At 40.2% G+C, this 14,570-nt stretch overlaps 1 protein-coding gene across 3 annotated transcripts in view; it reads left to right on the top strand.

The window, feature by feature from the left end:
- The window catches only part of mllt10 (MLLT10 histone lysine methyltransferase DOT1L cofactor), a 46,636-nt gene that overhangs the window by 7,905 nt on the left and 24,161 nt on the right, over positions 1–14,570 (top strand). For 2 of the 3 annotated variants that reach the window (XM_005471753.4, XM_005471754.4), the window contains exons 3-7: positions 2,074–2,128; positions 4,345–4,454; positions 4,888–4,991; positions 6,197–6,290; positions 9,258–9,347. In XM_005471753.4, coding sequence (XP_005471810.1) covers positions 2,074–2,128; positions 4,345–4,454; positions 4,888–4,991; positions 6,197–6,290; positions 9,258–9,347 — 453 coding nt within the window. The remainder of the gene's footprint in view (positions 1–2,073; positions 2,129–4,344; positions 4,455–4,887; positions 4,992–6,196; positions 6,291–9,257; positions 9,348–14,570) is intronic. The other variant, XM_005471755.4, reaches the window with a different exon arrangement.

A 14,570-nucleotide genomic window follows, 5' to 3' on the forward strand; every position in this document is an offset into this window, starting at 1 on the left:
GCCTTGAAACTGTTTCAGTGTGGCTTGTTAGACAGATAATATTTGCTGTGTGTGGTAAACCGGGTGTATCAAAAAGAATCATCCGATTTCAAAAGGCTGCGGTTTTTGAAGTAATGGAGATGGAAGCTTGTGGTAAATTTTAAAATGCCTAGCTGAATATAAAGTTTTACATGCAAAATGTTTGCAAGTGCTAAATGTGTTCCCCTCTGGATGCATGGCATATGTCCATAGTCAGACTCCCATACTTTTGTGAGCATGTCTGGAGTCACTGCAGCCGCTGTTGTTGTGCTGCCTATCGGGAAATACGTGAAACTCAGGAATCTGCTCTTTCTAACAGTACCTGTTTCAGTTGTTACCGTTGAACGTCTGTGGAATGAAAGCATTTTGAAATTGGATTTTACGTTTTCATAAACCCTGTATTAAGGGCTTTACACACCCGATGTGTAAAATCTGTGCAAATATTTTTTTGGACTCACCTATTTTTAATGCAGCTGTTCACACCGACTGCATAATTCCGCTGGACAAATTTGCAACATTTATTTATTAATTTTTTTTTAGCCAAGCCTGATTATTCTGATTCCAGTAGACAGATCTGAGCAATCAGACTGCTGCATTTGGCAGCATGTGCACTCGCAGCTCAAAACACGCACTGGTACTCCATATAAAAATAGTAAAACAATACTGTTTTACTTCAGACTCAGAACTAGACGCTGCTCCGGGTCAGTCGGCTCTCTGGAATTATTTCTCTGCTTCCTCAGATGTGGTCCCAACTTCTCCAACAAGAGCTCAAACTGCCCCACTGACACCCTAAAATATGTACAGCTACAGCTTCGACTCCTGGATCAAACCATAAAATTCTCCCTGCTGCTGCCCCCTCATGAGAACTGGATAAACCCAGAATCTCAGTTTCTTCCTTGTCTTGCCCTGTCTTGTCTGTCTTGCTTGTCACCGTCTGATGTTGACTTCATTTTTTCCCACAGTGGGTTTTTTTGTTTGTTTGTTTGTTTGTTTGTTTGTTTTTTTAAAGTACAAATTTTCTGCAAAAATGCAATTTGTTCAGTGTGCGTACGCGCTCGGTGTGTAACTTTATAGTGCAAAAGTAGTTCGTGGTTATGTTCCTGCTGAACACAGCCTTGGCAAACGTTGCATTTCCAATAACTGCAACAGGATGGTTGGATAAGGTTGTCCTCTCAAATTAATATGATGTCTTTAAACCTTTAAGGACTGGACTAGACTTTGTCAGTCCAAGATTAACTTCATGTTGCTGTTGACACAGGTGCTGGAATGATCTGCCTACTTTCTCTGTTCACGTGTGAAAAGCAAATATACTTTTGGTGATATTTATCATGATGGCAAACTGTTTTTCTTTTCACTCTTGAAACTAATGGAGGAATAAAAGAAATTTGACAATAACTTGCAAAGTTTCAACCACAAAAGTCTCAAAGTACTCTGCTGTCATGTTAAAAATGCTTGGTTTGCTAGGATGACCCTCAATGGGTTACCTAAGTGCATTTGTAACGGTCTTTGTGTGTACAAAAACTTTACCTTGAAGCTGATGGGTCATTTACTAAATGGCCATGATTTTTGTGTCTCCAGCTTTTCTAGAAAAGTCAGTGTGTAGTTCAGACTCCTAAACTCCATGTCTGATTTATAAACTTAGTAAAAAAATGCATGTAATGTAATAAATAGTTGTTATGCCAAGCTTTATTGAAATGACACCGAGTAAAAGGATTACCTTTGATCCTTATTTTATGGCAACACATTGCCAGATTTGAAGCAAAGTAGCAGCTCAGGTCTATTTCATATGCTATTTACTGCTAAAGGATTTGGGATGCTTTAATTGGATTAATAAGTAAATGAAGTTTGCTGCTGCAACTGAGTACACGCACTTGGATGAAAACACAACCTTAGGTGGCAGGTAGCGAAGGTGTTTTCCCAGAGAGTTTCTGGCCGTGTGCCCAAGTCCGGGCGACAGGCCAGCTCCTCTCACTTACACTCATATTTGTCATACCTCGAGTAAGCAGATGATTTTGACCTGTTGTTTCTGACCTGATGTTTCGTCTTTACCCACAGAGGTGCGAGCTCTGTCCCCACAAAGATGGAGCGCTCAAGAGGACGGACAACGGAGGTAGGCTTCTTCTCAGCTGCGCACACACACTCATACATGCTGCCATCTGTGGTTAGCCTCTTGTGGATTTTGTCATTAATTGCATGTCACCAGCAAGTTTAAGGGCTGTAAGCATGCTGGGAGAGTTATGTTGCTGTTTGTTGTATGTGCTGCCTCTGTAGCGTCCTTGCCAGTCCATGTTTTATGAGGGTGTGTCAGTGTGTGTATGTTTATGGGGGGGCGGGACAGGATGGGTATAGTGCATAGCCTGTGAGGAGTCTCCACACCGGGTTCATTGGGAGGTCAGCTTGTTGGAGACTGTAAATATTCTGTGTGCATGTGAGTGTGTGTGTGTGTGTGTTTGAGTCAGGCAGAGAGAGGCACAGCTGTGGGATTGTGTCCAGGCCTGCAGGGAGGCATCAGGACAACACTAACACACACCATTTTACTACTTTCTCTTTTATTTTACCCTTCCCATGACCCCTCTCTCCCTCGTTTTTCCTCCCATTTTTCTTTCACAATCTTTTTCCCAACTCTGTTACTCCGCTCATCAGTTCCTCTTCACTTGTTGATCTGTGTGGTGGTAGTTGTTGTTTCAGGTGGGACCGTAATAAAGCAGAGCAAGGTCTGAAATGGGTATTTGATCCATCATGTTAACATATAGCAGACCGAGAAGAAATGAATGGCATAGAAAGGCAGAAATTCAGTCTTTATCCGTCTTCCCGGTCTCCATTTAAAGCTTAAGATTAAAAATGATCATTTTCAATCATCATCTGTCTTCATATATTTAATTGGGACTTGATTGAAACACATTTGGTTGCCACAGGTTGGTTGTAAGACATGTTAAACCTGAGGCAGCAGTTTGAAAACTTTGGGTGTTGATTTGGAGCGTCATTGTAAAGTTTATTACTGTACTGTGACAGCAGAGACCACATGGCTCCTAATGTTTTAAGTGTTTATCAAAGGAGCTAATAAGCCGTTATCAGAAGCTCGCAGCCCTTTGCCTCATTTGTAACGAACCACATTTGAACTCTTTTGTCTCAGCGCAGTGGACTCTGTTAACTTCTTGACGTCACAGATGTCGGTAAAACGATGCTTTGTTCGGTTCTTGTGGGATTAAAGTGTGAACGCTGAGTTTGAGGAGGAAGGTTGTGCCAGTTTTATAGTCCTGTTTTATAGGCCTCTTCCAGATTCTTGGAGGGACTTCAAAACAACAACATGCCCCCATTTTACACTCGCTCCCTCCCCTCTGTCCCGCCCTCTGCCCTCCTCCCCCTGTCCTGCTCACCAGGTCAAAGGCAGGTCAGGGGTTCAACTGTAAGTTTAAGCCTGTTTTTGTTTCCGCTATGGGGGGAAAAACAGACACCTCCAGTGTAGCAGGAGACTCCCACCTCCATCTGACCTCCTGTTCACCTCCTCCAACTCCTCCTCAGCTCGTCGTCAATTCTGCTGCCACTCCACCATGCGTCACTGTCATTCTGCTGCCCCCAGTTTGTCTTCACTGACAGGAAGCTGTGCATGTGTTAAGGCTCAGTGAATGGCTGCTTAGGTAGATAACTACCAATTTACAAATTGAAGCATTTGAGATTCTAGATCAAAACTCCAAGAAATGAGGTTCACACTGACTTATTATCAGCAACCCTAAAGTTACATATTTAGGTTTGTGTGAAACTGCACAGCTTTAAAGGAGATGATTTATATATAATATAGTTTCAACTAGGGGATAACCTTAAAGTTTAACTTTGTTGACATAATTTGCTGTTTAAAACAGGTGATAAATTATTGCAATACTCAGCATAGCACAAAATGGTAATAATTGAAATACTGTTACATTGTAAGTAAAGTATTGTAGTGTAATATCATATCATGGGGTATTCCCACCTCTTGATTCAGCATGATGATTGGGAAGGGGCCCACAGTGGCTGTGTTGGTTTGGGCTTTTAGTTTCAACCATTAAAAAACAAATAAAAGAAAAGTCAATTTTGTGATTGACCATCAGATGAAATTGTGTTTGTCCTCTGGGTTTACTGTGTCCACTTCCCACGTAAAGCTTTACTACATTGGGAAAACTTGAAACTGACAAAATGAACTTTGCTCACATTTTATTACTTTTGAGGACTTTTGCAGGCGGTTAACATTTCTACTCGTAAACTGTGAAATGTTACCACAAATGACCTCTGAACCTATATCTGGTAGACGTAGAGGGTCTGATAAGTCTTCTTTGTGTATCTTTACAGGCTGGGCCCATGTGGTTTGTGCCCTTTACATACCTGAGGTGGAGTTTGCTAATGTGTCAACTATGGAGCCCATAGTACTCCAGTCTGTGCCACATGAGCGCTACAATAAGGTAACAAATGTATCTGTGCTCTTAGACTTTACAAAAACAGATGTATAATGTCATACTGTGAGTAATTAAGTCCAGCCATTTTCACACGTGCACTCTGGTTGGGATAATGTCAGGAGAACCGAGTCCAGGCATTGTCTGAAGTTGCCGTTTTTCATTTGTAGCACCCAACAGGGAATTGTCTGTGTCATACGTTTTCTCACTACTGGAAATATTCCCTTAAGTGAGGTGGAGCGCCTGGGTAGATCGTGCAGGAGGCACTTCACATGGCCCAGATCAGCCCCTGTGAAATCTCTGAATAATTACATAGACTTTCTGCTGTCACCCTGACAATGGAAAGTCCATTTAATGTCCAATCATCTGAAATGCATGTGTGAAAATGGCTTATGTGTTTAAATTGAAATGGGTTCCCCTAACTGTATGTTTGCGTGTACAGACATGTTATATCTGTGAGGACCAGGGGAGAGAGAGTAAAGCAGCCACTGGAGCCTGTATGACCTGCAACAAACATGGCTGCAGACAGGCCTTCCATGTCACATGGTGAGACTCACTTGCATCTCATTAACCTCACTTGACAAAGACGCACTTTGTTTCTTCAGTTGTTCACTCGCTTTCAAGACCTGTAGCCTTTAATGCTGACAGAACTGGGCAAAAAAAAAAAAAAAAAAGCATGCCAGAAAATATATATTGAGTAACTTTAAATGTTAATAATGCCAACACGTTTGGCATTTTTTGCCTGCATGTTTGCTGTGATTGCTTGTCTTACATTAGTTTAAGAGCTGAGCGCATTTATCGACCATTATAAATGCCAATACCACTATATCTGTAAACAGCTAATATTGGCCGATGTATCAATATGTTGGGCTCTAATGCTAACTGGCTAGCAGTAGTACTCTTTGGTAATACCACTTTGATTTTCAAGCAGCAGTAGTGACTTACTGAAGCACTTAACTTGCCTGTCAGTCCAAAATGAAAGGATGAAGTAGTTCTGTCCTTACAGAGTGCATATTCTAATGGATATTTCACATTTACATTGGAGCAGCTGTGTAGCATTGCCGCCAATGCTACTCATAGAAATCATCCAACAGCTAGCCTCTGTGGTAATTTCCAGGAGAGGCTACACGTCCTCAGTTTCCAGCAGGGTCTTTGCTGTCACAAGTCCAGGAAATGAGGTTGGGTTAAGAAGTTTAAGAAGTGATAGCAGCTGGGTTTTGCATCCATACTGTTCCTTAATGGCATGCTAACTAGCTAATAAATTGGATTACGTCCTGCAAAACATGCAGCAGGAGTTTAGAAACTCCAGAACTCCACATCTCAAAATGAGCTAATTTCATATTGTGCTGCTGGTAATGTAGCTCTGGGATGTCAAGCTTGTGTGTATTTGGATAAGTTTCTAGTTACTCACAATTATTAGTGGAGTACTGCACTGAATCTGCATTGTTTTCTCCAAGTAATTATGCACTGCTACAATCAGAGCCGTTATTCAAACATAAATTTGTGCAATGAGGCACAAAAAAGTTGTTTCAGTATCTCTGGGTTATGTAACAGAAATGACAGTAGCCCTGTTTTAGAAAAGGAAGTAGACCTTTTATTTTCCTCTTTTTTTCTCTTATTTTAATAAAAATTTCTTCATCTTGTCCAAGCCAATATTCCTCTTCCTCGTGTACAAATCATAATATTTTTTTGTTGACTGTCTGAATCGGTGCATCTATTTTTTTTTTTTTCCCCACTGCTCTCCACCACAGTGCCCAGTTTGCAGGATTGTTATGTGAGGAACAGGGATCAGATGCAGACAATGTCAAATACTGTGGATATTGCAAATACCATCACAGCAAATTGGTAAGTGTACTCTCAGATTTTTGTCATTTTCCAGAGATAACTTGCCTATTGTGTGTCTGTTTTAACAATGTGGATGAGAATGTGTTTTCCGTTCCACTAACTATGATTGGTGATAAGCATGTAGACATAACACACACATCACACAATTACTGGTTTAGTGAGAAATGCCGCTCTTTTATCTCTACTTTTGTGAATTGTACATAATCTTTTCTTTGCTATTTTTCTTCTATCCCCATCTCCCCTCTCATAGCTGTGTCCTTCCCCTTAATGCTTTTTTTGTCACATCTTTCTCCTCCTTTTTTCCAACCTTTCAAGTTGCCCCCCTCCCTTTAGCCAGCTTCCTGCATCTTTCAAAGACTCTTCCCTCAGTCTCACTGCTTTCTTCTTTTTTTCACCTTTTCCTTCCCCTCTATCTGTTTCACTCCATCTAGCATTATCCGTTCTCCCATCGCACCCTCCACTTCCTCATCTGTTTGTCCAAAGGAAGCACTGGCTACAGTGGACTGGCTTTGCAGTTGCTGGGTGGGGCCCTTTGAGCCTGTATTTTACGGAAGGGTCAAACGGGGATAGTCATTGCTGTAATAATTGTGTAATATGACTTGTTGTTTTTAATTCAGTGTAGTTTCAGTTCGTTTCCAGAGGGCATCTTCTCATTTCAGTTCAGTTTTTGTTAGTTTCAGTGTAGTTTTAGTATTTTAATTATTATCTTTCATTATTTCACAGAGAGCATATGTCAAAGAAAAGATATAGGAAAAGAGACGGGTATAATAAAAACACAATTTCATGAAAGCAGTTCACTCAGTGTTGTAGACATCCAAAGTCTCAGTAAACATGTTCATCTGCGCTTCATCAACACTAACTACAGCCTTGATTATGACAAAGACTGCCTAGCCCCATTTTCACAAGACAAGCAATTGTCAGTGTTACTTTTAATAAGGAGCTACCCTTGTGGCCTTTCAGGATAGATGCTTTATTTTTAGTGGTCGGTGAAACGTAGTACTAGTGGAGAAAAACATGTTTTTACATTTTTTTTAGCTCGATGAGCCTATTGAACTCTATTGCTGGCTTTTTAAATGTTACCATTTCCTTGGAGTTGACACCAAACTGATTAACACTGTATCAACACTCTATCAACAGTCTTCGTTGTTGTGATGTCAATGCAAATTTTACATGCACTCGGCAGTTTGCATGTCAAAGCCGAACAACCAAAACAGTATCTTATCTAGGAGAGGTAGTCTAACCTGTCTGGGTTTGGTTGGCATAGCAACATTTGTTTTTGACTATATCAGAATTGACATATTTCAGTGTGTTTGGCCTAATAAACATTTTACTTTGTACATGGACCCAACAGCAGCTTCATCAGCTGTGGGTTGGGCAATGCCAAGAAAATATGCTGCATGTAAAGACTCGTTTCCCATCAAAATGGAAAAATAAAATCCAAATAGATATTATTGGCGTGTTACACAGAAAATCACATGAAGGTGGGCCTCTACACACTGGCCAGCTACATGTCACCATCAAGCAGATTTCAGTGACACAAAAGAGCTATGAAAGGGCATATGAAGACAAAAATTTAACATCTGGATACTCGGTGGATGTGTATCCAGAGATCACTCGCGGTCCCACCAGTTTTGCATGCACACCTCTGCATCAGCTGGGGGGAGAAAAGCAAATGTGAAAAACAGGAATGAACTATTATGATTTGTGGAACAATGGTGGGATGGAACGAGAAGGCAGGCTTTGTGGTGTCAACACAAACACACGCACACACACACACATTTTGCAGTGTTAACAAATGCCGATGGAAAGACTCATGCTGTTACATTGATCGCTTATAAATTACTTTGGATGGTGGGGCATAATGTCATTAACCTGGCACTGTATGGATGACAGGAATGTATGAGAGAGAAACCTTGATGGAGAAAGCTGAATGGATTTCATAAAATGGACCTTGATGGATATTTACACCATGTTAGCTACATATTTTCAGTTGAATCACTGAGTATCTAAATCTAATTGGAAACTTGGATTATCCAGCTTTAGTCTTGATTAAAGAGACATTTACTTCAGGTTGTGTGAATTTACTTTTTTCTGTATTTGAGGAATGTAAATGCACCTGTGGGTGGGCTGCTCTTCTGAGCAGCAGGGTTGGGCATTTTTGGCACATGGGTGATGGTCGCTGCAAAACTTTGTTACTAGCCTTGAACTGGGGTTTTAGTCAGAAAAGATTATAGGAGAAGTATTTTGGTGAAGAAATTGATGAGCGCTCAATTCTGCTTTAAGGTAGAGCCTTATATTGTAGAAGAGAAGAAGGTTCAATAGTTGCGTCTGAGTGTCAGTTTAACATATAATGCCTAAGGAAGCACAGTTACTGGTTAAAGATCTGCCTTTGAGTGGTGCGGCTGTTATTTGAGGGCAGCGACAGTAATCTGGCCGAGGCTAAGATTAATAGCCAAGACTCCAAATATGTACCAGGAAGTCACTTTTATACTAGTTCGGGCAAAGAAGCTTGAAATCAACATAAATACAACTTTACTTATAGTTAAGATTTTTACTATTGCCCACTATGAAAAACCAATTGTTTTCCTACTATGGAGTAGTAATTTTCTACACTTGCTTGACTTTGTTATGTTACCATGAAATTAATGGCCTTAAATGTAATTTTTGAAATTTATTTATTTTTGGCCGTATTGGCCTTTTTGGGGGTTTCGTTTTGCTTTTTTTGCCTCTGTCACTAAGCTTGCTCCTATAACTGCCATTTTTATATTTTATATGCAATGCTCATTAATGTTTTTTTAATGATTTTTGAATTTTGACTTGTCCCTGAGTTCAGTCAGAATTTATTTATTTTTTTCAGTTTATTATATTTATTTTATTTTTGAATATAAGAGGTTTTTTTGGGGCCTTCTTTTGGCCTTCTGTCTGTGGACTTCATCCAGTAACTTGGAGTTCCTCTTTACCTTTTAGCGAAGGAGCAGGGGCCGGGGTAGTAGGTCTCAAAGCTTAAGTGACTCTTCCACTCAGTGTATGGATAGACCCCCAGACACGGACAAGAAGGTAAGACAGCCTTAAGATCTTACCCTCTCTATGCCTCCCACCCACGATTGTGACTCCATCAGAAACATACGCGCTCATTGTTACATGCTCACACTGTGGAGGTACAGGCAGATACACAGTATAAACTTTGAGCAGCATTTAAAATGAATGTTGGAGAATTGCATTTATGACAAACTTGAAATGTAGTTTTATTTATTTATTTTTAGCTATTTCTATCCAGATGTCCCAGAAAATAAAAAGGCCTCATTCATATTACGTGATTTTAATGCGTATGAGTTTGCAGAGGAATTTGTGGACAAGCAGAAGGCAAATGAAACGAAGCTTTGTGGAGGGTCAGTGTAGTCATGTTGCATATCGATCTGTCGGATTGGCTGTCCTATAGGTTTGTTTTTTACATAAAAGTTGGTGTAATAAAATCAAAAAATGTTTTGTTTTCCCTTTAATATATTTCTAAAAAGAAGAAAAACCAGTGTTTTTTTTATTTATTTTTTTTTTAAATACCACTGGCATGGGGGTGCTATCCCCTATACACTGTTGTTTTTTTTTTTTAAATATTTATTTATTTATTTATTTATTTTCAAAGAGCCTAATACACATGCAGCTAAGTACACAGCTGAGCAGGTAGTGTTTTTCAAAATGATCCCATTATCTCCCCTTTTCTCTAAAAAGTCCAACATACCAAATTTGAGCTCCAAATTAAGTCTGTTGTACTATTATGTTTGTATTACTACATGATGAAAATTATTAAAACCCTAGCTACATTTTCCATTGAAATTGATGACTGATGGCCTTGAGAGGAATGGACTTGGTATTTTTCTTCATTTTTAATCAGTGCTTCTCCGAAGAAAAACTCATGGATTTGATTTTTTTTTTTTTGATAGCATCTGAGCTTGACTGTAAAATGTATTTTTCTTTTTTTTTTTGTCATATCTAAAAACCTCATCACTGTTTTCTAGTATTTCTCTAAGCATGTCTTTTAAAATCACCAAATTAGTTGAAGCTGATGTCCTATTGAGTGATGAAATTGTATTTCATAGATCAGGCAGCTGGGATGGCTGAGCTCCTCTGTGCCTACCAGTGATAACAACTTTAATGAATGTGAGATTAGTGTGACTTAATAACTCACGGCTGTTAGTTGAACATGTAATCACAGGCTGTGTGAAATCTGGATTTTTCAGTCGGTGTCAAGTCATCAATTCTACTTTTTGTTTGTTTGTTGTTGTTGAAGAAATGAACTTGGCCTCTTTGTCTGCAGTTGAAACAAAAAAACTGTCAGTAAGATATTTAAATATTTACAGTATAATAGCACAATACAATTTACTTAAATATTCAATAAACAGTTTATCTGCCCCTTTTTAAAGTTGTATAGATTTTTATTAGCATTCCCTCTAAACCCCAGATCCATATCCTGTTATGATAGTGCTTTAACAGTGGTTTTATCCTTGCATCTTTGATTGTGCTTATCACCGGGAAGAGTTTAGCAGTCAAAAGTGATTTATCAAAATAACGACTCCTGCTGCTTGATGGTGTCGGTGTTGGTGAAGGACTCATTGGATAAAACAAACAAGAACAAATGCTTAACATACTCAGACACTTAAAACTGTTGTGGCAAGGCCATCTCAGCCTGTCAGCTCACCACAGAATCACTATCTGGCATGAATGAAAGGAGTTTAGAGGTGCTTCAGCCAGTTGGATTGTCTCACGTTTTTAATCAGGGTTATCTAATGCCACTGCACAGATGAAGAGCAGATATTGTTCCAGAATAACAGAATAATTTTTATTTCCTAAAGCCGTTTTACATTGCCGGGAGAGCCTGAAGCGCGCACATTTAGTTTCTGCATCAAACAAAGACTGTGAACTTTGGACTTTTTAGATGTGGAAAAAATGATTTCAGTGTCCAATTATAACTATTAACTTAAACTGGTTCATATTTAAAGTCTGTATCAACAGAAAAGTAAATGAGCTGTGGAAATATAAGTGCCGATCCAAAAGTTATTTTTCTCTGAAGGTAAAAGCAGAAAAGGAAAGAATTTATTTTAAATATACATCATTGTGTTTAATCTTGAAAAACCCCGTAAGTGTTTCAAGAATGCATACAGGAGAATTAATGAATGCATGTTACAGAAAATCAGCTCAGTAGATTATGTTAGTGACGGTGTGCTGCAAGCACTTTTTGATGCTTTGAATTTTCACTTTTCTCCTGTTATTGTTTTTTGTTTTGTTTTTTTGAATACAGAGGGGAAAAAAGAATATATTTCAATTGTGCTAACTTGTAGCAATTTGTGGCATCTGAATTAGAATTATATGGCACATTGTGTGTGTGTGTGTGTGTGTGTGTGTGTGTGGGGCCACGTACTACTCAGTCTCACTGCCCTGGCTTTTGTTAATACTGCCTTATTAGCATTAGAGTATCCCCCTCCTCGCTCTCTTGCACACATGCGCACATAAACACACCATCCCCATTCCTGGGTCAGAGATCAGTATGCTCAGATTTGTGTGTGTGTGTGTGTGTGTGTGTGTGTGTGTGTGTTTTCACATGCCTTTGTTATGTGGTTTGGAGGCTCAGATATATACCCACCTCATGCTAGACCCTGCAGTCAGCCAAGATCCCCCACGCTGGCCGCATAGAAAAGGCCCGCAGGAAACACACACATCCATACATACACACACAATGGCTGGTCAGAAATCCTGCAGGAAACTGCACAGGGGAATTCCTGCCAGGCCAGGCCGGATTATTTTCCCCTGCACTTCCTGTTCCTCTCTTTCTGCCCGTCTTCTCTTGCCTCTCCTCACCGCATGCTCCCTCCCCGTTTGCCCCCAACCCCCCCAAGACGATGTCCTCCTGAGGCTGTTGTGCTGAATTGTGAAGCCATAAAATATGTAACTACATCAAATTATAAACAGACAACAGTTTCTCTTCCCATAATTGGTACCGGCATTTTCAATATTAAATAAAACGATAACATGTTACATTTTAATTAATTAATGCATTAATACTTGTTATGCGCGTTACAGCAAAGAAAAGTGCCAAAACGTGTGCAACTCATAGGGCTGTTTGTTTTAACGTAGCTGTACTGAAACGAATTGGGTAGTGAGCTTTTTATTTAAAACTGTAGTGTAGATAATCAAATTTAACATGATTAAATGTTGAATAATTACAGACTGTTGATTGGAAAACAGAAGTAATTTGAAGAAATGAAAAATGTATGTGAAATGAAGTCAGATGAATTGATAAATATTAATAATAGAGTCTGAATTTCAATACACATAGATGTAGCGAACGTGAAGACTGCTTCATGTGGACAGGGAATGGAGGTTTCCATGCTCGTATTCTGCAAACTGAGAAGAGACAGAAGGAAAAGTGTTTGTCTTTAAAAGTGAATCTCTCTCTTCGGGGGCACGTGATCAGCATTCGACATTGACGGAGAGGATTTCTGCCCACTGCTGAATTGTTCATTGTTCAGGGGTTTGTTGATAAATAGATGCACTCATCATTACCCGCCACCACTCATATTTACCCCACGCAGTCTCAAAGCCCTCTCGGACATGTCAAATGATCAGGCTGCCAGCGGTCAGCGTTAGAGAAAGAGGGCACAGAACATGCTGAAAGGCTTTGTCTCTGCCTGTATAATCAATTGACCTGATTGATAAGAGTGTGTCAGGGTAACATTGTGCATTTGTTGCGTTTCCCACGCCCAGTGCTGTGGGCCTTCTGTGTGTGTGTGTGTGTGTGTGTGTGTGTGTGTGTGTGTGTGTGTGTGTGTGTGTGTTATCCGACCCTCTCGGCTCAGGCTCTGTCCATCAACACCTACCTCTGGAATGTTAATGAAAAACAAAAAGGGAATCCCAAAGAATTTACCTCTCCTTCTCTCCGTCACTCTCCCTCTTGTAACATCTTTCTGTTGCAGCAGAAGCGACCTGGATCATTTGTCTGTTTCGCTACCTCTACCCTGTATTTCTGTTTGTTTTTGCACTCTTTATAGCCAGCTTGAAAGCTAAAGCACATTTCTTCGGGGTAGTTGCAAACAGCTGGTTGATAACTGGAAAAATGGCCAATGAACCAGCATCAGTTCTGATAAAATATCTGGCCTATTGAGTAATAAATGGTGGTTAATTGGTTTCCTGTAAATATGGAGAGGCTGTTTTTGTTCTATTTCACTTTAAACTGATCATGTTTAAAGTTTTTAACTGTAGGCCTGAATTTCTATAAGCCCAAATGAAGGGGCCATTATGGAAATGAGACTGGAATTATTAATTATTAATTCTTATTAAATATTTCTAAACCCCATAAACAGTGTTTGGCCAAAAGAGCAGTTTAAAAAAACTGTTTCTCAAAAGAGCATTTCAAGTTACAAAACTCAAATGGAAAAACTCAGAGGTGATCTTATGTCAGAAGATATAAAGCCTTGGTAAAAAGCTGTGACATGTGATACTGAAAATATAGGCTAATCTGTTTTTAACTACTCCAACTAATAGAAGTTAGGAAGTTAATGAGAATAGTCAGGACTGGAACCTGTTTTAAGCTTCAACACGTCCTCTGAAATACAGAAACCAGCAGAAGTCCTAACCTCATTAACGGTTAGCATTAACGGAAGCTGGCATGCGGGGATGTCGCACTGGAGCTGCAATCTACTGATTCGGCTGGTGATGTCTGTTAACTGCCACTCGCAGAGGAAGTCTGGCTAAACTGTCACAATCCGTCTCGCAATCAGTCCTCAGTGAAACCCCGGGTGGGGAAGAGAAGGGGGAGGGGCCGATTATGGTGTTTCGGTGTTGTTGTGACATCGAACATCCCGAGCATGTCGAGTCCCACGTCGTCTCTCAGGATCACTGCGTATTTTCACCATATACCTCCAAGAGTGTGTGTGTGTGTGTGTGCGCGCGAGTGCACGCACGTGAGGCTACGTCTGCTGGTACGCACGTACAGAAAAGTGTCAGGGTGCGGGGCGTGCATGTGAGGTGTAAATGCACTGGCACCCAGCCACCACCTCAAGGGTGCGAGAGAGGGGTGGCGGTGTGTGCGCAGGTTTGTGAGGGTGTAAATTGAGCTGTGATGGCCCAAGAAAAAGGATATGATTGGGTGAAGCGACAAGACCTTGCACGCATCAGCACGAGCGCAATGCTCAGCTCTTTACCACAGCATGCTAAATTGTTGTTGCCTCCTGGTCCCCTTTTATCTCTCTTCCATCACTCTCTTTGTTTTTTGTGGATCGCCAGGCTTTC

The sequence above is a fragment of the Oreochromis niloticus genome, linkage group LG9 (genome assembly GCF_001858045.2).
Source record: "Oreochromis niloticus isolate F11D_XX linkage group LG9, O_niloticus_UMD_NMBU, whole genome shotgun sequence".
Classification (NCBI taxonomy): Eukaryota; Metazoa; Chordata; class Actinopteri; order Cichliformes; family Cichlidae; genus Oreochromis; species Oreochromis niloticus.